The sequence below is a fragment of the Homalodisca vitripennis genome, chromosome 3 (genome assembly GCF_021130785.1).
Source record: "Homalodisca vitripennis isolate AUS2020 chromosome 3, UT_GWSS_2.1, whole genome shotgun sequence".
Taxonomy (NCBI): Eukaryota; Metazoa; Arthropoda; class Insecta; order Hemiptera; family Cicadellidae; genus Homalodisca; species Homalodisca vitripennis.
The window spans coordinates 164554993-164577885 of NC_060209.1; the positions used below are offsets into that span (position 1 = coordinate 164554993).

At 34.8% G+C, this 22893-nt stretch overlaps 1 protein-coding gene across 3 annotated transcripts in view; it reads left to right on the forward strand.

Moving 5' to 3' along the window:
• LOC124357744 (activating transcription factor 3) overlaps positions 1–22634 on the forward strand; it is an 82198-nt gene extending 59564 nt beyond the window's left edge. For 2 of the 3 annotated variants that reach the window (XM_046809770.1, XM_046809771.1), the window contains exons 2-5: positions 12959–13341; positions 13897–14105; positions 16354–16461; positions 18116–22634. In XM_046809770.1, the coding sequence (XP_046665726.1) occupies positions 13131–13341; positions 13897–14105; positions 16354–16461; positions 18116–18862 (1275 nt within the window). In that variant the 5' untranslated portion in view covers positions 12959–13130 and the 3' untranslated portion in view covers positions 18863–22634. The remainder of the gene's footprint in view (positions 1–12958; positions 13342–13896; positions 14106–16353; positions 16462–18115) is intronic. The other variant, XM_046809772.1, reaches the window with a different exon arrangement.
• The last annotated feature ends 259 nt before the right edge of the window (positions 22635–22893 follow it).

A 22893-nucleotide genomic window follows, 5' to 3' on the forward strand; every position in this document is an offset into this window, starting at 1 on the left:
ACGCAACCATGTGAAAATAAAATATATGTTTTAAGCTGTAAAATGAAAAATATATGAGCATTCGCGTATTTCAAATATCGACAAATAAGTGATGTACTGGTCATTTATGACTTCAGATGGCTGAATCAACTCAATTATGAGGAATTGCGTTGGGATTTATAATTTGACATTAACGTTTTAATAATGGACAAAACTTCTTAAAGTTGGCGTTCACGACGCTCAAATAGTTATCGTTTTATGTTTGAAACCCTTCCGATACACTCACATTTTGACCGCCACAAAGTGGAATAGCTTGCATGAACGGTTTATTTGTTAAGATAAATTTCTCTATCCAGTTAAAGAAAAACCTATTTATGTGCCTATACGATGTAAATTATTGCGTCTCCACTCCTAGGCTATAACGTAAGTTATTGTATTGTGAAACGTCGTAAATGTTGAATCTCTCTGTTAAACGATTCATGTATTTAAGTATTTTATCCCTGGGAGTCGTGTTAGTCGTGAAACGTGTTATTCAAAACGCGTTAGTAATGTGTATATGTTAAAAACAAAATGAAATAACGTTTAAACATTGGTTTTAAATTGGTGAAATTCATGTTATGAAGATGTTGCAGTAGTTTATTAAAAGTTGTTTGTTAGCTTTAGCGAATTTTCACTCTTGGGGCTGGAAAATCTTTATTTCTGCCTGTCTATCTGTCCGCACTATATCTCGAAAACGAACTGACCTGTAGACTTGAAATTAAGCATGAAGTCTTAAAGTAACTATGGTGGCAAAGATAAAATAGCAGAATAAATAAATTTGTAAACAAACTTAGTCTACCCATACATTATTTAACTTGGGATATATTAACACATGTACCCTAATTATCTCAACATTTTATGGTGACTTGGTGTGTAGACTTTTATTCTTTAAACGCTTATCATAAATCCAAATTTACGAACATGTAACAAGTCATGCAACAAGACTTTTCGAAAAAATTTCACCTGTAGACTTAAATTTGCCACGTACCTTCATTTCTACATGTACAAGAATGACTTCTATGATGGGCATGTCCAACCATGGAATTTGGGTGAACTTCGTTGAAGCCTATCGCTCAGTAGGCTGACACAACTTCTCTTTTGTTTGATGGAGAGTGTAAGAAGTTATTTGCTGTATGATTGTTTGTCGTTCTATCTTTCAATAATGAAATGACCTATACATTTGAAATTTTGCCGTGGACCTCGGCGACATCTTTTACTCGCTAAGATTGTACTCACCAAAGATATAGTGTATCTCACCAAAGAAATTACATGTTCGCCAAAATATTTAGGAAGGTTTGTTGAAACGAAAATCAACAGATTCTGCTGTCGGAAGCTAACTTCTGTACCAATGTACTGGGAGCCCTCAGCAGTTCCATTAAGTGGGAGGAGGTCGCTGATAACGCTTAAGCTGATGCTTGTGGCACTGCGCCAGCAGTGCTGTACAACGAAGCTCAGCGCTTGAAAGCTCAAGAACGGACAGAGCAGCGGACAAGACGACTCCGACCTCGTCTGCACACCATGCATCCCACGCTTACACGAAAACGGGATTGCATCCACTTTTTATGAAACATGATGTATTGTAAGCCACACAGCCAAGACATATCCGAGTGTGTGCGTCAGTGATGGCAATTCCATTCCAATTATATTCCGTGGATGGACAGCCGCGGCTGTGGGCGATGAGTGGGACTGTGCGTGCGGGCGTCTGTCCGCAGCTCTTGTTAGGGTTTGGTCTACTTTACCCATAAGTCCTTTGCATTGGTTTAAACATACTGCTATATCTGAAAGAAATACTGTTCGCCTACTATTTTATTGGCACATTTATTTTAATTGGATTTTGAAAAAATGTGTGACAAAACTGAGTTAATTTTATAATTTCTTCTCCTCTGTAGTACAATGTAGTTCTTGAACACCCCTCATTTTCTGAAAGGATGCAGACGCCATTTAAACGTAGAATTCCAACGTATACGAGAGGAATGTAAGGATGTGAAGGTGTACGGTGTTTTAAATCAATTTAAAACAAAAAAAGATTCGTAATCCAAGAATTTCATTCAAAACAGCTTGGTTCGAAACAACACTTTATATACTTTGTTCAGGTAGCCTTGTTTCAACAAGCTGGGTAAACTCGTTCATCTCAACAAAGTTATAAATAACATCTGACGTACAACACATTTTATAACACCACTGCGTATTCCTTCTGAACATTTTGGTCATCATGATTTCAACAACGTTTCTTCCTTACAAAACTCTTGGATGGCATCTTGTTGATTAATGATTATCAAGGAACGTACCTATAGGAAATTTGGCTTATGTATGAGTCAGTTCTTGCTTTCCTACATTTTCTGGTCAAGCAATGTTGAATTCAAACATCTCTCTCGAGGCTGAAAGATCTGAAAACCATGTGTGAGCCAGAATACTAAAATGTGGTTAATATTTATGGATTTACTGAACGTTTTCTACACTTAGCATGTTTTAAGTGTCATGTTGTCCTTTTTTTTGGGTTTGAAACGTCTAATCTCTCTGACTTAGCGACAGGTGGGCACAACGCTTAGCAAGCGAGAATTTCACTCGAGACCACAGTGACGACCGGTACGGTGCGCTGTTGCTCTGTTCAACACTCAACAAGTGGCGCGGTCGTGGTGTCGGTATATTTATAACCTGACTCGCGCGCACGCACGTACGCACGCACAAGCCGCTGCGCGGCCGGAACGAATGCAAAGCCTACATGATCGTGTCGGTGCCGCCAACCCGGCCATCATTGCGGCAAATTGATAACCCGGGTCGAGCCAACACTGCGAGCGACCGTCCAGCGATTACCAATTATACCGAGTTGACCACGGTTTATACCAGCATTAAACTCGCAGTGCGGCCATATTGTCAACGTACCCGTATACTCATTACATTAATCCGTGGGACGTTCACCATTTTTAATTTGCATAACGAACAAATAAGATAGATTTTCATTAACTGTAACGTTCTTTTAGAAAAGAAACGCCACGGTCATGTTTAACCACTCTAGACAAGAGATAGGAATTTGCACTTGAAGAACAAATACGTTTGCATTATCTTTAAAATAAAATATTAATGTTTCTTCAACAAGTGTGGATTTATTATTATTTAAATTACTCATTGTGTTTACTTCGTTGAACTACCATTTTACGCCGTTATTTTTACTCTAGTATCGTAGATGTCTCCTTTAAAGGTATAATTAGTACACAGGCAGACTCTTTTAGCTTTTAGTGCTAACTGTATATTTTTTAATACTCATTTATAGATAGAAAGGCTAAGGATATTGTCTGAGAAACCAACCACAAAACGGAAACAACTAGAAAGCGCTGATTTGTCAACATTGTTCTTATAGGACTATAATCAAGATTACCTCCAGTACATCCGGCTCTTAAGTAGGCCTACTCTTAAGTACTTAAGTATCTTATTAGTATCGCCAGGAGAGTGGACATCGTTGGAACAAATCAGGTCTATCAGCAAGTAGTGTTTGCCAGCCAGCCTGAAGATCAGTTGCAGTGAATTGTAGTCACAGTCGAGGCGAGCCCGTGGTCAGCTGCAAAGTATAAGTGTGCCTGGTCTTAATGCGCATGTGCGAGCGCGTCGCCGTCGCCCAGTCATATGTTTACATCAGACCTGGCAAGTAAACACAGTAACAGCTGTCCACCACAGTAACCATTGTAACGCCTGTTCGTGCGCTTTTGCACTTGCATCGAACTCGTTTCATTTGTTCAAAGTAAGTTACAGAGGAATCAGTGTAATGTTCACGTTCGATGAGTCGAAGTACAAAGCTATCTTTAAAACGGCCTTGACTGAAAATTACATACCTTTAGCATGTTTTAACAACCATTAGTATTTCAAGAATGAGGAAATTGCCTATTTGGTATTATTTTCACTGTTTTCCTTGTATTATATTTTTGTATGCATACACATTTAAATGCAAGATGTCCATTTGGTTTTTCATGTTATTTTTAACATAAAAATACCACAACTTATAAATTAAAAGAATCATCATACGTATTATACAGTGCTTTAATTAATTACGAGTGTCACACATATAGTGAAAAGAACCATATGTAAAAGAATATGTGGTTTAAATATTTTTGGTTTAAATATCACACCAGAAAAGAACCATGTCTTTAAATACTTAACTCAAACAATTCACCCAATAGTAATATAAAATTTTAATATTTTTTACATTTCACCTACAGAGTTTTTAACTTTCGTCTTAAATCAAAATTCACTCCTTGTCAAAATCCTAGAATGGCGATTACAATAAATGGATTTCTTACACCGTAATATCTCTCTCAAGTACATTGCTAATGGCAAGAAAAAACTGAAATGTAAATCAATTAATACTTATTATAGTACATGGACGAGAAGCGGTCCCGGCGCTCCCACACAAGGCTGTGTAGGCGGCATCTGAGACCCACATGGCACATGTTTTTCCCATCTCTGATGGCATTCCTTGTGTGTTTAATAAGCCGTCCTCCCTCCTCCCTCCCCACCTCCGCCAACAGTCCGGTCATGCTCTAAATACCACCTCTCTACACTCGCCCCACTGTCTGTCTGTCTATCTGGTTGTTGGTAAACAGATTAGGTTCTGTAGTGGAGGCTAATCTATCTTTACATATGGTTGGCGAGATTTTGTGTTTGAGTAATGTATCAATGAATGGAAAAAGATATCTTCGTCGTTCGCATAGGCCTAACGTTAAATTGCAGATTATAAAGTGCAAAAATATCGTTGCACTATTGCGGTGGGTTGGTGTATTTTGTAACCAGTATCTGGCTTTTGCTATACTATTAAAATACCATATTTTTCAATAAAAGTTAAAATTTTAAAATACACGGTTTTCAACACAACAGTGTAAAATACAGTTGTTATTTGTGTAATAAACCTCTTAGTATTTGTAATTTAGTAATTTTTGAAAGAGGAAACAAAGTTAAATTTTGTTTAACATGTATGATATAGTTATAGATTTAATGAAACGATATTGTACCAAAAGAGTGTAAAGATTGTGATCAAGAATTCTTTCTATTTATACTTGTGATCAACGATACCTACATAGATACATTCAAAGTCTTAGTTTGACATTCATTAGTGATTAACGATGAAAAAGTTGAAGATATCAAAGGATATCAGGCATTTACTATCGTGAAGTGTTACAATAAACGCTTTTTATTGCATCGGACACAACGACAGTTAATTTTCCTTCTGTTACATCAATAACTACTGAATATCTTTTATTGAGTAGCCTATGCATCGTGTTTCTGAGGTATGATTGCAACAGAATCTCTCTGGGTGCAATAAAGCACGCCAGTTAAACCAATCGTTATGGCAAGAAATATGTCAATGAAAAACCACGAAAGCAACGTCGCCGAGCTAGAATGACTCAGGAGGTTTAAGTGGACGATGACAAAGGAGTGCGTTCGCCGTTAAATCCGCCGGTAATGGCTTAATGGCACACTTTGCGAATTAATGGACGTTTTAAGACAGCCATTTGGAAAATGGGGACTGGTTTTATCAGGGAACCTATGGTGTGATTGTGTGGGGGAGGGGAGGGGGTCAGAGAGAGAGAGAGAGAGACTTGAGATCGCAACGGACGTTTGTCCTGTAAGAGCGGGGGCACATTCATTGACTTTAAAATCAAATTAGATGTAAAAAATTTCAACTTTGGTGAATAATTGTGTGTGCTTTTTTATTTGACGTATTACGTTTATCGTATTGCTTTTCAACATCTAATAATTTCCTTCTTACTAATCTTCAGTCGCCTCTCCCACAGAACTCGGTAGTTTGTACCTCCTCTCCTTTACAATAAATAAGTAAGTAAATAAAAATAAGAGGTTACATGTATTTGTTACATATGTATTAATATTACTTATCATATATGTATGTATAATTTATTGACGACAATACTTACTGAAAAATAGTTTACATTATTCAAATAAAATTGTAGTAAGACATGAATACAAGGTTCTATAAACAAACTGATGTAAAAGTATTTTCATTTTTTAATTTTGCAAAATTTTTTTATTTCCTGTTCAAAGAGTTGTCGCAATAAAAGTTTTGTATCGTTTAAAATTTGATATATGACGATAAACGGAAAATAACATGCAGGTAATCCTATAAATGTTTAAAATGTGTTAGCCCTTATAGGAACTTGCAATAATGCTTAGAATTCCCGCACGCGCGACTTTCGAAACGCGCGAGCATAAATCGCCACGTCTGAGTAACATTGTGAGAAATTCCTGAACGCGAATTAAACATTTCCTTTTAAAGTTGAGTCATCTTGAAAATAGTTCTTAATTTATACAGTTTTAAGTATGTACCAACATGTTCCTGAATAATTGAAACTATTTTGAGTTACACATATAGACTAAAACTTAATTCAACTAAATCTCGAACTCAGGTGCTGTTTTTATATTTTAAAAATGATTTAAGCACAAAACCCGTTTTTTAAGGAGTGTTTTAAGGAAACCGATCCTTTTTTTGTCAATTGTAGCATCCAACTACTTAACACAAAAAAAGTGTTAACGCCATGTCAACATCCTTACGAGAACCCAGAACATGATGAAGATCACAGCGTCTGCTGCAGCCGTCGTTGTCACATTCATAAATAATTGAGGCCGACATTCGATAAATTAGGGGAATTGTAAAAAGTGGAGGCAACGATTAAATGGAATTTCCTCTTTAGTATTCCGGACGCGCCGCAACACTAGCGCTCCTCATGACAGCGGCTGCTGTGGGAACCAGCGAATTGGCTAATAAAGTAACTTTTTCACAACACTGAAACCAACTTCAAAAAGCGCTTAGTATAGAAATGACACAAATATTTTGTAAGTCGTAGAAACAACTCTCTCGGTGATGGGAATGCCAAATATTTCGGAAAACCTCTAGTTCACTGTAATTGAATGTACAGCACTACTTAATTTTGAACAAGCCATCGGTATCTTTAACAAGATAACGATAGTGTAATTCTTAGTAATGTTTGGGTTTTGTAAAGTGTATAATCTGTAACGTGATAATCACAATGAGGGATGTGTACAGTGACACATAATTGTACATGGAACTAACGATTAAAGCATTACATTAACTTATTTAAAACTTGTCCCGTGAAAAGAATAGTTCTTTCAAACAAGAAGGAATCATCAAAATCGGTTCAGAAGTATTATGGCAACTAAACAGTTAGCAGTTTCAATATCCATAGATCCACCTGCATCTGAAGGGTTTCATATTCAATCGTGTAATACGTGTATATACGGTATTAAGGTAATAAATACGTACATTACCACTTATTCATATGATGAAAGTTTGAGTTCACGTTGTACTTATTTATGTACTTGAGCACATTATGTGTGTATACTGATTTTTATAATGTCATAATATTTTTTAAAAATTAAAAAATATTTCTATAATGTTTAAAACGTAGCCATGAAATACAAAAGATGTGTCAAACATATTCCCCCTAAACGATGATGTACTCAGGAACTCAGAACATCTTGTTTGAACTAATCAACTTTTCACCTTAGTCAATTTTACTTTACCAACACACCTTTCAACCTTTTTATGAAACGTTAGTAACACTTATTGCACGATCTCTAAGTTCTTTATAATAATGGCCATGGACACAGGTTTACACAGCGTTGGTGGTGCAAGTCACCACCTGCGTAAGTGCTCGTAAACCGATAATTTTATAGGCGTAAAACATTGACAATCCACTTTTTTGACTGTGCGAATCTCTTGTACGCTAATAGTTCCCTTTTACATATATAAATAACATGTAACTTTATGACAGAATTTGTAACAGCGGTAATAATGTAGGCGCGTTCAAGTAATAGCTTGTTTTTTTTTTTGCTTCCATTGTGTAGAAAATGAAGAGCTTGTCGCAATTAAGTTTGTTTTGTTTTCAAAAAACTTTAATTACTGCTGTAGATAATTTTGTAATTTTATAGTATTATAATATGTGGGAAACGCTTATCCAACGGCCTTCAAATGATATTTTAAAGTCTCTCTTTACCTTTTATATTAATCCTTTAATGATGAATTCGTTATACAGGTTGTAACTTACGTCCTGATACGCCTGGTTATATTCCAAACTGATTGAAATATTAATGTACAACCTTCACCATACTTATAAATTACTTTTTTGGATTTTTAGTGGGTAAAAATATGTCACCCCCCCCCCCTCTGAAAATGGGGTAGAAGGGAGTAACTTGTCATTTTCAATTTGCAACCCCTTTCTTGTGACATGTCATATTAAAGGTCAATGGCACTAAAAAACACATCTACGCCCTTTTTAGCAATAATAATCTTTAAGGACAATGCCAATGTCTTGCGCATATTAATATAATACGTGCGTGATATATTTTAGTAAGACTTTGAGCGGGTCAGCTTATCCCTTTACGTAGTATCTAATGTTTCTGGTGTGCATAGTTTTGGTAAAAGCTGTCTTTTCCACGGTATGTAATGGATTTTAATCCGTTTGGAATATATCCAGGCGTATCAGGACTTAATTTACACACTGTATAGTCATCAATACTATAATAAATGTCATCTACAGTGATGATATAACAGCTGGTAATACTTAATAATCCAGGAAAATATCTACTAATGTTTTAAAGTAGTAAAAACTCCTTTCTCGGTCAGATTAATTTAATATTATTCTGGTTTAAAAGTAATTACATTTATACAGGTATGTTTCAGTATTTTATAGCCGGAACACGTTGTTTCTTTTCTACTTTATCGTTATGTTTTACATTCTATTTCTACGGATGTAATGTCTATAATGTATTTAAACAATCGGGTTTTTCACTTCTGGATTTACTTGGGTTTTCAAGACTGCGTGTTTTGAATTTGTTTAGCCAAAGGTTCAAATTATAGTCAAAGGTTTCGATTTTAGTTTATCTGTTTCGTCATTCGCCGGTCTTAAACATATACTACGAGTTCCCGTATTAATTCACGATAATTATATATAAACGTGTATTTTTGAATGTATTAATTAGAGGACAATATTTAAGACTCACGTTATGCTACAACTCACTCCCTGTCTTCCACCTCGACTCAAAATGATTCAGAGCCACAGTCAACTGAGCAAACGTGTTAATGAATACTACGGCCACAGTGCAGCTACAAACACTTCAATTATCTCAGCTAATTCTTTTGTTTGCTATTCTCATCCCATTGTTGTAGCGGAAATAACAGAATTTGTCGTCTTAATTTCCAACTCTATGGTAAGACTATTGCCAAACTTCAAAATCTGCAAACATGTCCTTCAACTTTTGTCATCTACTCCACATTTAAAATTAACGAAAATTTATTCGAAATACTCCAGTGAATTAGATTTACTTTATAGAAACAACAACCTTTCCATGACTTTCTTTAAAGTAAAATTAGTTAACCCTTACAATCACACTCCTAAATCCTTGTCAGGTCCCCGATGACTATATGGTGTCTACTATATTATGCAGGAGTCTCTTACGTAAGGATAAGGTAGATTCGTTTTTCATAAAACACACCAACGATTTTCGAAAATGAATAAAAAATATAACGCGAGATTAAAGATTAAGCGCCCTAAAATCCACGAATCAATAGTACCTGCTCTTTAATGCTTTGATAAAAGTGATAAGGTATGTGGCGTGTTTAAGTATTTGAAATTTTTTAAATATAGTTGAACATTTGACTTCAATATACTATAGTCTAATACTGTCAGTGTCCCACAATATTTTATAAGCTGTGAGGATCAAATCGTGTATTACGACATGGACACACGATTCATTTCGGAGATACTCACTACATTCCTGAGATTTATCGACACTTCACATCCGCCACAGTTTTAGTTTAGAAGAGATATTTATTGCATTCCTATCAGCAATTTTCACATCAGACGATGGTCTAGCTTGGAGGAGAGGTTACAAAGTCTTATAGAAGTATGTAAATACACGATTCACTTGGCAGAAGCCCAGTGCATTCCTCTCGACACTCTTTACAACCGCCACAGGTTTAGCTAGGAAGAAAGATTGTATGGCTTAGTGTATGAATCTGTGGACGTGGACACACGATTCACTTGGCAGAAGCCCAGTGAATTCCTATCGACACTCTTTACAACCGCCACAGGTTTAGCTAGGAAGAAAGATTGTATGGCTTAGTGTATGAATATGTGGACGTGGACACACGATTCACTTGGCAGAAGCCCAGTGCATTCCTATCGACATTCTTTACAACCGCCACAGGTTTAGCTAGGAAGAAAGATTGTATGGCTTAGTGTATGAATCTGTGGACGTGGACACACGATTCACTTGGCAGAAGCCCAGTGCATTCCTATCGACACTCTTCACAACCGCCGCAGGTTTAGCTAGGAAGAAAGATTGTATGGCTTAGTGTATGAATCTGTGGACGTGGACACACGATTCATTTGGCAGAAGCCCAGTGCATTCCTATCGACACTCTTCACAACCGCCACAGGTTTAGCTAGGAAGAAAGATTGTATGGCTTAGTGTATGAATCTGTGGACGTGGACACACGATTCACTTGGCAGAAGCCCAGTGCATTCCTATCGACACTCTTCACAACCGCCACAGGTTTAGCTAGGAAGAAAGATTGTATGGCTTAGTGTATGAATCTGTGGACGTGGACACACGATTCACTTGGCAGAAGCCCAGTGAATTCCTATCGACACTCTTTACAACCGCCACAGGTTTAGCTAGGAAGAAAGATTGTATGGCTTAGTGTATGAATCTGTGGACGTGGACACACGATTCACTTGGCAGAAGCCCAGTACATTCCTATCGACATTCTTTACAACCGCCACAGGTTTAGCTAGGAAGAAAGATTGTATGGCTTAGTGTATGAATCTGTGGACGTGGACACACGATTCACTTGGCAGAAGCCCAGTGCATTCCTATCGACACTCTTTACAGCCACCACAGGTTTAGCTAGGAAGAAAGATTGTATGGCTTAGTGTATGAATCTGTGGACGTGGACACACGATTCACTTGGCAGAAGCCCAGTGCATTCCTATCGACACTCTTTACAGCCACCACAGGTTTAGCTAGGAAGAAAGATTGTATGGCTTAGTGTATGAATCTGTGGACGTGGACACACGATTCACTTGGCAGAAGCCCAGTACATTCCTATCGACATTCTTTACAACCGCCACAGGTTTAGCTAGGAAGAAAGATTGTATGGCTTAGTGTATGAATCTGTGGACGTGGACACACGATTCACTTGGCAGAAGCCCAGTGCATTCCTATCGACACTCTTCACAACCGCCACAGGTTTAGCTAGGAAGAAAGATTGTATGGCTTAGTGTATGAATCTGTGGACGTGGACACACGATTCACTTGGCAGAAGCCCAGTGCATTCCTATCGACACTCTTCACAACCGCCACAGGTTTAGCTAGGAAGAAAGATTGTATGGCTTAGTGTATGAATCTGTGGACGTGGACACACGATTCACTTGGCAGAAGCCCAGTGCATTCCTATCGACACTCTTTACAGCCACCACAGGTTTAGCTAGGAAGAAAGATTGTATGGCTTAGTGTATGAATCTGTGGACGTGGACACACGATTCACTTGGCAGAAGCCCAGAGCCAGTACATTCCTATCGACATTCTTTACAACCGCCACAGGTTTAGCTAGGAAGAAAGATTGTATGGCTTAGTGTATGAATCTGTGGACGTGGACACACGATTCACTTGGCAGAAGCCCAGTACTCACCAATGGCTTATCGGCTCTCTTCACAGCCGCAATGGATTTAGCTTGTCTGGCCGGCACGTCTCCTTGTTTAATCGATTCATTGGATTATTTTGGAAGAATGAATTATTACGAATATTACATTATTTTCGGTATTTCGGATTCGTCTTTTTTTCTACACCCAAATTGAGTTACTGTTTGTTTAATCGTCGGCCAGTTGAGTTCTTCAAATGTTATTTAAGTGATTTTAAACAATTTTTCCAGAACTTCGCTCGGCTTAATACCGACATTAAAATAACGAATCGCTTGTCCAATAGTAATCTTTATTTTCAGTTTGATTTTTCATAATTCAACGTCCAAATCCCACTATCAGATGTTTAAACTTACACGTCTACGTTACAGTATGTTTACATTTCGTTAAGTTAACATATGTATTGTATCGTGTTCACGACACATGTACATTAAAGTGCACTCATAAGCTTTACTAACTTTGTAGACAATAATTAAGAATTATATAGGCTATAGTGTTTTAAAAGAGCGTTAACATTATACAATACATTTATTTCATGAATGCGTTGAAATAAAAGCTTATAAAGAGTTTTGATCAATCATTCTATCATTTTATTATTATTATTATTAGCACTTAACGTTATCACTTCTGGATCTGGTAGATCTGGTTATCGCATGACATTGTCATCACAGGGACCCGGGTTCGAACCTAGTTTTAGCACGGTATTTTCGCAAGCTAACAAATCATCATATGAGCCCAGTCGCGAACACGATACACAGTTCTGGGCTGTGCCTCAGATCTTCTACACTTATCGCTACAAGCCACTGTTATACAATACACAGTGCAGTAGTCTCAAAGAAATTTCTTCGAGCATGTTGTTAAAGTATTGTCATTATTTATAGGCTGTTCTGTCAGCTCGCCGCAGCCTCCTTCTTGCCAAGAAAGTGCGAAGCTCGTAACCCACGCTCTGATAACGACGCCAGTTCTGAGCTGTCGAGACAAAACAGTTCACTGATAAGAGACTCGTTTAACTGAAGGGGCGTGTAAGTGCCGAATGATAAGCGAACTCGCCGACAAAGTCGACTTGAATTTTAATTAACTTGGTAGATCGTAACTTTGAACCTGTTGTGAAACATGGTTTTACCATTAATATAGAAATTTGCTTCTGTCAGAATTTTATTTCTTGTATATGATTAGTTTATAACTGTTTATTAAATGGATAATTGGTTTTGTTTCAGAGATCAGCGAACTGCAAGACGAAAGGCCAGCTGAGCGCGCCCCATCCACAGTTACGCATCAGCTGATCGACGCCACAGTCAGCGCCACCTACATTGAAACAAAGACTGCTAAAGTGATACGTGATACTATAAAAAGTACCTGTTAGTTATAATGTGAACTGTGATAACCGCCATGTACAACCTGAATGTAAGCGGTCCAGGAGTGGGGGGGAGCGGCCTGCTGTCTCTCCCCCAGGGGGAGAACTCCACCACTCCTCGCACGCCCGAAATCCTCAACTCCCTCATCGCTATGACGAACCCCTTCGACTCTTCCTATCGTGCGCATGCTCCACGACTCGCCTCCTCGCCCCCAGGTGGCTCCGACACGTCCACCTCATCTTCAGGTAACACACGAATTGAAACTGCTTAGACAATACATAATCAGGCCGACACAATGCTGGTCTGGGCTCACTTTATTTGCTGGATTGATAATGTTGCTTTAAAGCCTTTCTCTCGTTGGAGACTTGTAGAGGCTAACTCTTTTGCAACGGGAGAGACTTTATTTAGTCAACTTTCATTATTTTTGCAAACATGTGCATTTAATGATATAGATAATATTATTATGGATTCCGATACTGGATTTTAAGTTATTTATCCAGTACATCTTCAATATTCTTCAGAATCTGAGTTTGCAGACTGACTTAGTGGCGCATGATAGTTTATTAGTATTTAACTATTTATTACCAACTCCCTTGTACCATAATCCTCTTTAAAATGAGATTTTTTTTCTTTTACCGTATCACTTTATCGCATTAATAAGCACACAAACATTTAGTTAATACAGGTATTTCGATCGAATGCATACCACTTACTAAAATTGAAGCATGCTTACTGTTTTATATTAACTTTTCAAAAATAATGTAATTAACGGAAGTTCTGAAAAGTGAGGTTATGTGCAGGATCGCCCGGATGTATCTCACCTCCGAGTGTCCAACACACCTGCTCTCAGCTGATCAAAGAAGGCCTCAAGCTGACCATACAGAGCAAACGGCGTCAGAGCCAGCGCGACCCCAACATGGAGGACCCCACCAAGCTGCCTCGGAGAGACGAGGTGAGTTGCGACGGCCTTGGGGATGATGACGATGATGAACCCTATTCAGGGGATGGGGTAAGTGCTTCTCTCTATCTCTCTTTCTAAGCCGCTTTAGCTTTTCTCTTTAATTTACTAAAAATAATTTCAAATATTTAATAAGCATTGATGAGCTATTATGTGCTAGTTTTAAATAAAACCACCAATTTTAAGAAATCACTTAATGGTTTCTAATTATTTTTAAACTGTTGTTTATATTAGTTGTAGTAATTATTTAAAAAATGGAACAATTCTTTTAATTCTATAACATAAAGTAATTTGTTTGACTTTGTATTTAAATATTGGTGGAATTTCTGAATTATATTATTCAGTGTTGTAACTTATTATATAATAATAATAATAAATTAACGTTGAAGTTTAAAAAAAATAATACCTGCAGCAACAAAATAATTAACATTAATAATTTATTAAATAACATATTTAATTATTTACATATTATTATTTATAATATATACAATATTTATTTATTAACCTATTTCAAATAAGAAATCAACGAAATAAAAATTATTATGTACTGTGTGCTGTATATATTATATACTTATTGTATACATATTAGTTTTGCTAAATAAAATAAATGTAAATTTTAATCTAAATTTCATTAGAAATTATTGTTAACATATACAATCAAGCAAACCAGAAAACAATAAGTTCAATTGAACAGGTATTAATAAATTGTTTAATTTATCCAACAGACTAGCTTTGCTTGATAGGAGCTGACATAACTTAAAACAGCTAACAGGGTGTTAACTTTACTCCTGCTTGGAAGTTAATCATCGCTAACAGTTGGATTGCTAGTATGCAAGTATAACACAACTGCAAGCTCACTTATAACTTATGCTGGTGGCTTTTCTCTCAGCTTTTTTCGTTTTCCGCTGTTATTGCCCTTTGGAATTTCTCCACCTGTACAAAATCTTATATGGAATCAATAACGAATTTATTCTTAATTCTATACAAAATCATATTTTCTTCTAAACAGAGTTATGTTAAAAGAATGCCTTTTAAAAATCAAAGGTGATCTTTTTTGACGTCTTAAATAAAAACTTCAACCATTCAAACCAAAACCTGGTCAACTTTACATCAAAGTTACAAGTTGATTAGACTTTGATCAAGTCTCAATCAAGTTTCATTCTGATGTCATCATTTACATTAAGAATAATAGAGATCAATAAACACTTACAAACTGTAATTTTATTATTAAGTTCAATATAAATTATTGAGTTCACACGAAATTATAAATTCTGCAGAACAAAATTTACAATCCAATGTTCAAATAAGCTGTTGCTATTTAAAGATAAAATAACTGCTACACAAATCCTTTTTCTCCCAGTGAGTTTCAATTTTGTTTTTCTTTCATTCAAATCCGTAACAGGAACTAATTTCATTTTCATTAAGAACAGATGGTGCTAACTGAGTTACAAATGAATGATAGATATAGTTGTGCAGCCGTGGTGCCATAACTCAATTTGTCCTCACCACTAATGGCTGTGGCTGTGGTTGTGGCGAGGCAAGGATGGGTGTTGTCAGACCCTCCATCTAGCACTCCTTAGATTAGACCCTTCTAACAATTAACACTGAAGATGTGATATCATTAAAGAAATAATCGCGGATATTTTTAATTAAAGGTTACTAACGAATTAAAAATAATTTGTTTTTGAAGAGAAAAGATCATTAAGTTATAAATTATTTGTTCTAATACATCGCTTTTTTAAATCATGTCTTAAGGACTTTAAAAGTTAATTGAGGATGTAAACTTAATCTGTTTGTTTAATTTTCAGCATTTGCTCCTCTCCCCTAACTCCTTCTAACCCTCATTTTCTGATTTCTTCCTTGATATTGTTTTAAAATTTTACCCCAAACCAACAGGAAGCTTGGTTCCGTAACTGTATTCAGGCTGATGATATTTCAAACAGAAAGACTTCATCCATTACAAAACAATATGCCCTAGCAATGTATCATCAAAAATTTATATTAAAAATGTGTAACAAATCAGAGAACATATTTATTAGAAATATACAAATGTAGCGTATTAATGTTAAATTTTCATCACTTCAAAACAAGACATGATTAATTTCCATAATGTTATGCAGATTTTTTTAATTCATATATTTCCCCATCACTCAAGTAATGAGGCAGCAGTAAAAGTATTTCGCAGTAGTGATGTTCTGTAAGTCAAGTATGTGAGTTAACTGTGTTAGAGTTTTGTATTGTTTTTAAACTGGTCTCTGAAACATTTTCATATTATCTGAAAGGCATATTGTGTGTGCAGCTGACACCAGAAGATGAAGAAAGGCGTAGACGGAGACGAGAAAGAAATAAAATTGCAGCGACCAAATGCCGACTCAAGAAACGAGAGCGCACAGTTAACCTTGTACAGGTACGTAAATTAGCCAAAGTTTCAGTGCAAACTATGACATTGTTGTTATCTATACAATCAATAGCATTACTATAAAATGGTATGCTAACATTGTTTGTTTTCCCATGTTGTGTTTGGCGAAGCATCCAAAAAAGGTTTTCATACTTATTAAGAAAAGTTAGAGAATCACCAAGAAACCCCACTGATGATAAATCATCTTAAGCCCCTAGTATTCTAAAATAATATTTTGATTCTTTGCTAAAAATTCCAAAGTATAGATAATTTTAATGTTTCATTAAAAATATTCTGGGATGATTGTAAAAGTTACATGTGAATTTAGAGGAAAGTAAGAGGCTAAGTGAAGTAATAGTTGAGAGGCTCTCTCTCCAAGAGAACGTAGCTAAACTCTGCGCTCTGTGAGACAATCAGATTCCTTGCTAAGTGATCAGGTAAAGCAAGAAGATAAAGAAAATCCCAACTATATATATTCATCCATGGCTTTTCAGGAATGATGGCTACTGAAGGATTTAATATTCAGAGCTGAAAAGGAAGTAAGATTTGAAAGGATATTTGCTGTTGCTTTGTAACTAACAACCAGTTAGCACTATTTTAACTGTTATTGTTCCCAGTGTTTGTGGGCCAGACTGGTTAGAATTACTAGGGTTTTACTCGTATTGATCAAACTTTGAATGGCAGTAGGAGAGTTAGGGACCATCCAAATTTCATTTTCTTCAAATCAGTTTTTATCTTACCTTCATAAGATATTTCAAATTATGTACACTTGTTAAATGCAGCTGTTAAATTATATGTAATTGTTATATAATTCGGACATTGTCCCAACATTAGGGTAAATATACTTACTTCAAACATTTTGTCTCAACTCTTTTATCCTCCTGTCATAAATAGACATTTCAATTTGTGTTTTGACAAACCTAAATGCAAAAAGGCATGTTTCAGTATACATGGATGGCAACTATGTTAATCAATAATTTGTAATATTTGCCATTCTCTTCAGTGTTATTCAAATTCCATTTCAGATAGTACTTTGTCACCATTTCCATAACTCACATATAATTTTCCAGCTAAATTTTATGTACATTTTACTAATTTTTTTCTGTTTAATTCATTTATGGTCTTATGTTGAAATACCTAAATGAATATAAAGATTAGTTTGGTTAAGTGTAAATCTTGTTTACTGTGTATTTTATGTTAAGTTATACAATTAATACTATAGTATATTTTTTATAAAAGGATCTTATTTATAAAGTATTTATCTATTATTATTATTATTGAAAGTTAGTGAAAACTATAGTTTTTTCAACACATTTTCCAGACTTTTTAAATGTTACCTGCTTTTGCACAACATCTTCTATCCAAAGACCTAATCAAGAAAACCAATGTAGCATAATAATTTAATATAATTATGATGTACTACAAGAAGCTAAAAAAAACATTGAGCATCTGACAAGTTTGCAGAATACATTTTCTTAATTTTCACTGATTTTGACATTAAGAAATTTCCAAGTTATTTAGGTTGAAATATTATTTTGTGGCTTTTATCATCAGTATTGATTGTAGCAAACACATTTCTTACTATACAGATACAGTAGGTGTTAATTAACTATTATCCTTCGCAATCAACATCTAAAATTAAAAATGTGTGGATTTTTTACAGGAATCAGAAATTTTGGAGAATCAAAACCATGATCTCAAGTCACAGATTCAAGAGTTGGAAACACAAAGGCGGAGGCTGGTTGACATGCTGTCCATCCACCGACCAAGCTGCACCAAGCCTCAACAGACGTTCTCTGCAGTTGAAAGCACAGCCTTTCCCACCACCACCTTCCAAACGTTCCACCGATCCATGGATTCCAGCAATAATATGTTCAGACGGATGAACATGAACACCTTCCCTCGCAGCAGCACCTCCGTAGTTGACACCACCATGACCTACCGCAGGGTAGAAATGTCAAGTGCCACTTGCGTGGAGCCTTACCAAAGAATGGAGACTGTTCTTGAAGACGCTTCGTACAGTCGACCTTCTCTCGACTCCAACGTCTACCACAATTTTGAGTCTCAGGAGGTGAAGGATGCTCCACTTCTTGTTCCCTACTGTAGGTCCACTGTGAGCAGCGTTGAGAGCCCACCTTCCTTTACAAGGATCGGAGAACAGTACCCTTGCCAAAATTTGACCAATTTAGACCAATTTGTAAAGCCTGAACTACCCTCGATGGCAGGCTTCAGCCCCGTGTCTTCCTATGGACGACCCTCAAACTTGGACCCTAGTTCTGTGTCGCCCAATTACGAGGATGTGAACAGTCCTAACCTGGCATCAAACTCTTACCAGCAATTTGATGACGAAAGTGACACGTTCAGTAGTGGGTTCTCCCCCACCGGACTTGATCGCAGTTGTATCACTTAACTCTCTGGGTAGCTGATGGTTTAGTTAACCACTTAAATACTCTTGGACATTGGTTAGTGGTCTCGCTGCCATAAGTTACCTTAAGATCTTCTTGTGATCTTTTATATCTGCATCATTTTCTATGTCTTCTTCTGTGTCAGTTTAGTGACTGAATCAAAATACTATTAGTTTTAAACCAAACAAAATGAAGCAGATAAACCCAATTGTTTTCCAACTCTTGTACCTGAATTCAGTAAAGGACACTTTGAGTAATGCCGCTTTGTGTATTTTTGTATAAGCTTTTTATGTGTACATGTACCAAAGCTCTTGTAATAATATGAACTAAATTTTAATTTAAATTTGGTATTAGTACTTACACTTTAGCGGATTTATTTATTTTTAATTCTTTTTTGTTGGTTTTTTAAGTTAATTAGTGAAACAATTGTACATATCAAAGAGGTTTGCTTATTTTTCAAGAAATAGTATTAAACACTGTTGAATGAATTAATTACTTATAATTTTAAATTACCAATATAAGTAAATTTGTAAATATATCTATAAAATAAATAAAAGTGGTTCAGTGGCTTGAATAATAAAAACAGAGCATAATTACATTTTATATTTTTAAATAGCGGTATAAATGACCACTTTTTAAACACTAAACAAGTTGGATTTAAATATTTTTTATGTGTTTTTTTTCAATTTATGTCACAACAAAAACAGAGTTATTGGAATCTCCTCTTGGAATAATAAGTAAACTGAAATGAATTTATATGTTATCAATTAATTGTGGGACTGTTTTGCCATATTTCTGCTTCTGTGTTCTACTTTTTCTAAAATGTGATAACTTAAGTATTGAACTTGGTGCACCGTTAGCTATAAGCACAAGTTTATGTAATGTGTTCAAATGAACTATTTTCATATTCCATGTTGTCTTGTTATGTATTATAGTTATAGTTTTATATATTGTTTGCCATTTTGAATGGAATATTGTGTTTAGATACTAAATAATTATTGTTTTGTGTATAGACTTTTTGAACTACTACAGATTTTATTGTAATCATCTCAAGTTTTAAATATTACGTACATAGTTCAAGGTTACAGCTTATTGGCTTTAATTGTATTTCGTCTAAAATTTAATGAGCTATCAAACTACAAAACAGATTTTAATTACACTGTAAATTGTTATTGTGCCTTTTATTATTAATGTTATGCAGATTCAAAAGTTGTAATGAAAGTGCTCATTTGTTTAAAACGTGACTGCTGTACAGTACCTTCAATTTAATACTAGTAGCACAGTGTGATTTTGTAATTTGTGGAAACTGTGAAATTTTTATATTGCAAAATTAAAATTATTTTTTTATAATTTGATAAACAGTTTGACTGTTATTATTATCAAAAAAACTTAATTTTGTTTGAATAACATTGTATGTAAACATTACATCATCTATTGAAACAAGGTATGATAATTTCTCACCATTAAAATTGTAAAAACAGGGTTTTTATTTTAAGATTTTGTTACCTATGCAGAATTTCAACAAATTTTAAATGCAATTAATTGATAATTTAAATGTTAAAAACAAGTAGACTTTAACTAATCAAATTAAAATACAATTTTCCTAATGGTACTTTCTAAAATTATTTGTCTATTTCTTTATAAGAATTATTACACAGAAATATTGATAATCTAATACTATTTCTCTAATAACTAACAGATTGCTACAATTGTGGGTAAGGCTTACAAAATATACAGTTAAAAATTATTACTGTATTTGTTATCAGTTAGCTGATATAATGTAACAAGCCGTGTATTTATAAATACTTAGTAGTGCCTTTCTCTGAAAATGAGACTTTACAGGGTATATATTTTGAATTGACTAAACTCATGAGCAAAATATAAAAATATTACGAGCTATAACTTTGAAAATTGGTTTTTTAGATTTGATGAATCAAATAATAAGTGCCATATTTTAAACTAGAGACAGTCTATTTTAAAATAACATTTTGATTGTAAGAATTGAAATTTTTTTAATTAAAACTAGCATAAATTTGATGTATACCAAGTTAATCAACTTTTATTAGTATTAATTACTGTTTATAATTGTGCCATATTTGACAAATATGTTTTGTCCTTATTATGGAAATGATGTTTAAATTTAACACATAGTTTTATTATATCTATAATAAATGACAAAACTGTCTTATTTTCAAAGGTACTTTACATTATAATGTCCAAAATGTATTTCACTTGTTAAGATTGAGCACATGAGCACATGTAAGCCACTACTATTACTATATTATTGGGACATTGTTTATCTTTGATAATAACAACATTCCTTGATTAAACTCGACTTTGCAAATATTTTTCAAAACCATTCCAAATAAAGAGAGGTTTCAGAAGAGAGAGCAAAATCGCCAGATACAGTAAACTGAGAAAGTGGTTTTAGTATTTCGCATGTTTGATTTTAATTGTGTATGAGAATTTGCTTTAGATATATGTACAGAGGACTGTTGCAGATTTTATCTACTTTTTTATATTACTTTGTATTGGTTTTTCTATTACTTTTTCACTTTTTTTATAAGCATAATGAAAAGTGCCTTTACTGTCACTTTAAAAAAGACAAGAGACATTGTGTCACTTTTGTAAGTTCGTAATTAATTATGAATATGCTACAAGCTCATTTTGGTATGTAATTTTTATTCACAGTAACATTACAATCATTGAAGTCTCGTTTCTTTGATGTTTTGTGTACTTTAGGTCATTTTGGAAAAAAAAAGAATGTTTGCTATTCCAAGAGTTGCATAACGCAGCAAATATTCTGCCTGCCTCAGACAGTACTACGCTTTTTTATCTCTGCTCTCTTCCGTTGTGATTAGATGCCTCCTCACACTTAATTGACGTTCAGGCGAACAAATACTAGTGCATACTGTAACCAACTCCTTTCCGATATCGCACATCACAAACTATCAGCAATCAAATGGATGGCAAAGACAGTGTGATTGCGCACTTATGTGTATACATATAATTAATAGTTTGGAATTTGTAACCAAAAAACCTGTATTTTCTATGTTTGTGCTGCCCCTCACTAAGTAAATGCTTGCACTATTACATGTTCGCCCTTACAGAACATGCCTCCCAGAAGTCCAATACCATCCATTTCTATGAAATCCAAGATTTTTATAATTAGGCTAATGACATCCCTGATTAGCTTGAATCTTCGAGACCCCACTGTATAAAAACCTACACTAATAATCTCATCAGAAATTTTTTTTTTTATTTTGCTAAGATTTGTTCAAGATAAATGTAGCAAAATAAATACCCATATAAATACTAACCAAAATTGCTCTTTATTGTGTAGATATTATTACTACATTATAAAGATGCACCATTTACATTTCTTCTAATTCAAGCAGCTAACTTAACATTAATCTTTATGATACTTTTATAACAATCAAAGAGTTTCTGTCAATTCAGAATCTGTCAACCAGTGTTTTGAATTTCAACATGTCAAATGTGCTTTTATTTATTAAACTTTTTAATGAGTGTTACAATAATCTCTGTTGTTTATGTATACATTTTACATTTTTATAATAATTTATCCATAAATATGTAAAAAAACATGAAAAATGTTCCTTAAGAATTAATTGTTCTCTAAAAAAAATATTTTTAATGTGATAACCTATCAAAAGAGATGCTTTAAAAGCATTAACCAAATTAATAATTAATTAGTTCTTAATGTAAAATGACCAATTGCATTTTTCTTGGAATAAAGATATTGAATTACAATGTTTATATATTGCTTTCAATTATTTGATCCTCCCCATTCATACTTGATACATTTGAATACTTAATATTGTAATTCAATTGCTTTAGTGCGATAGTAAAACATGAGTTTAGAAATACATCAAAGTTGGATCATGCAAGACTGCGATTATGGTCGATGATGATCATCAGTTGCACAACGTTCACCAGTGACATCATCACACTCAGCGTCTTTGCTGGCACATTTCCTCTAAACATCATCATGGAAGAAAGCTTCCATTTCAGCAGT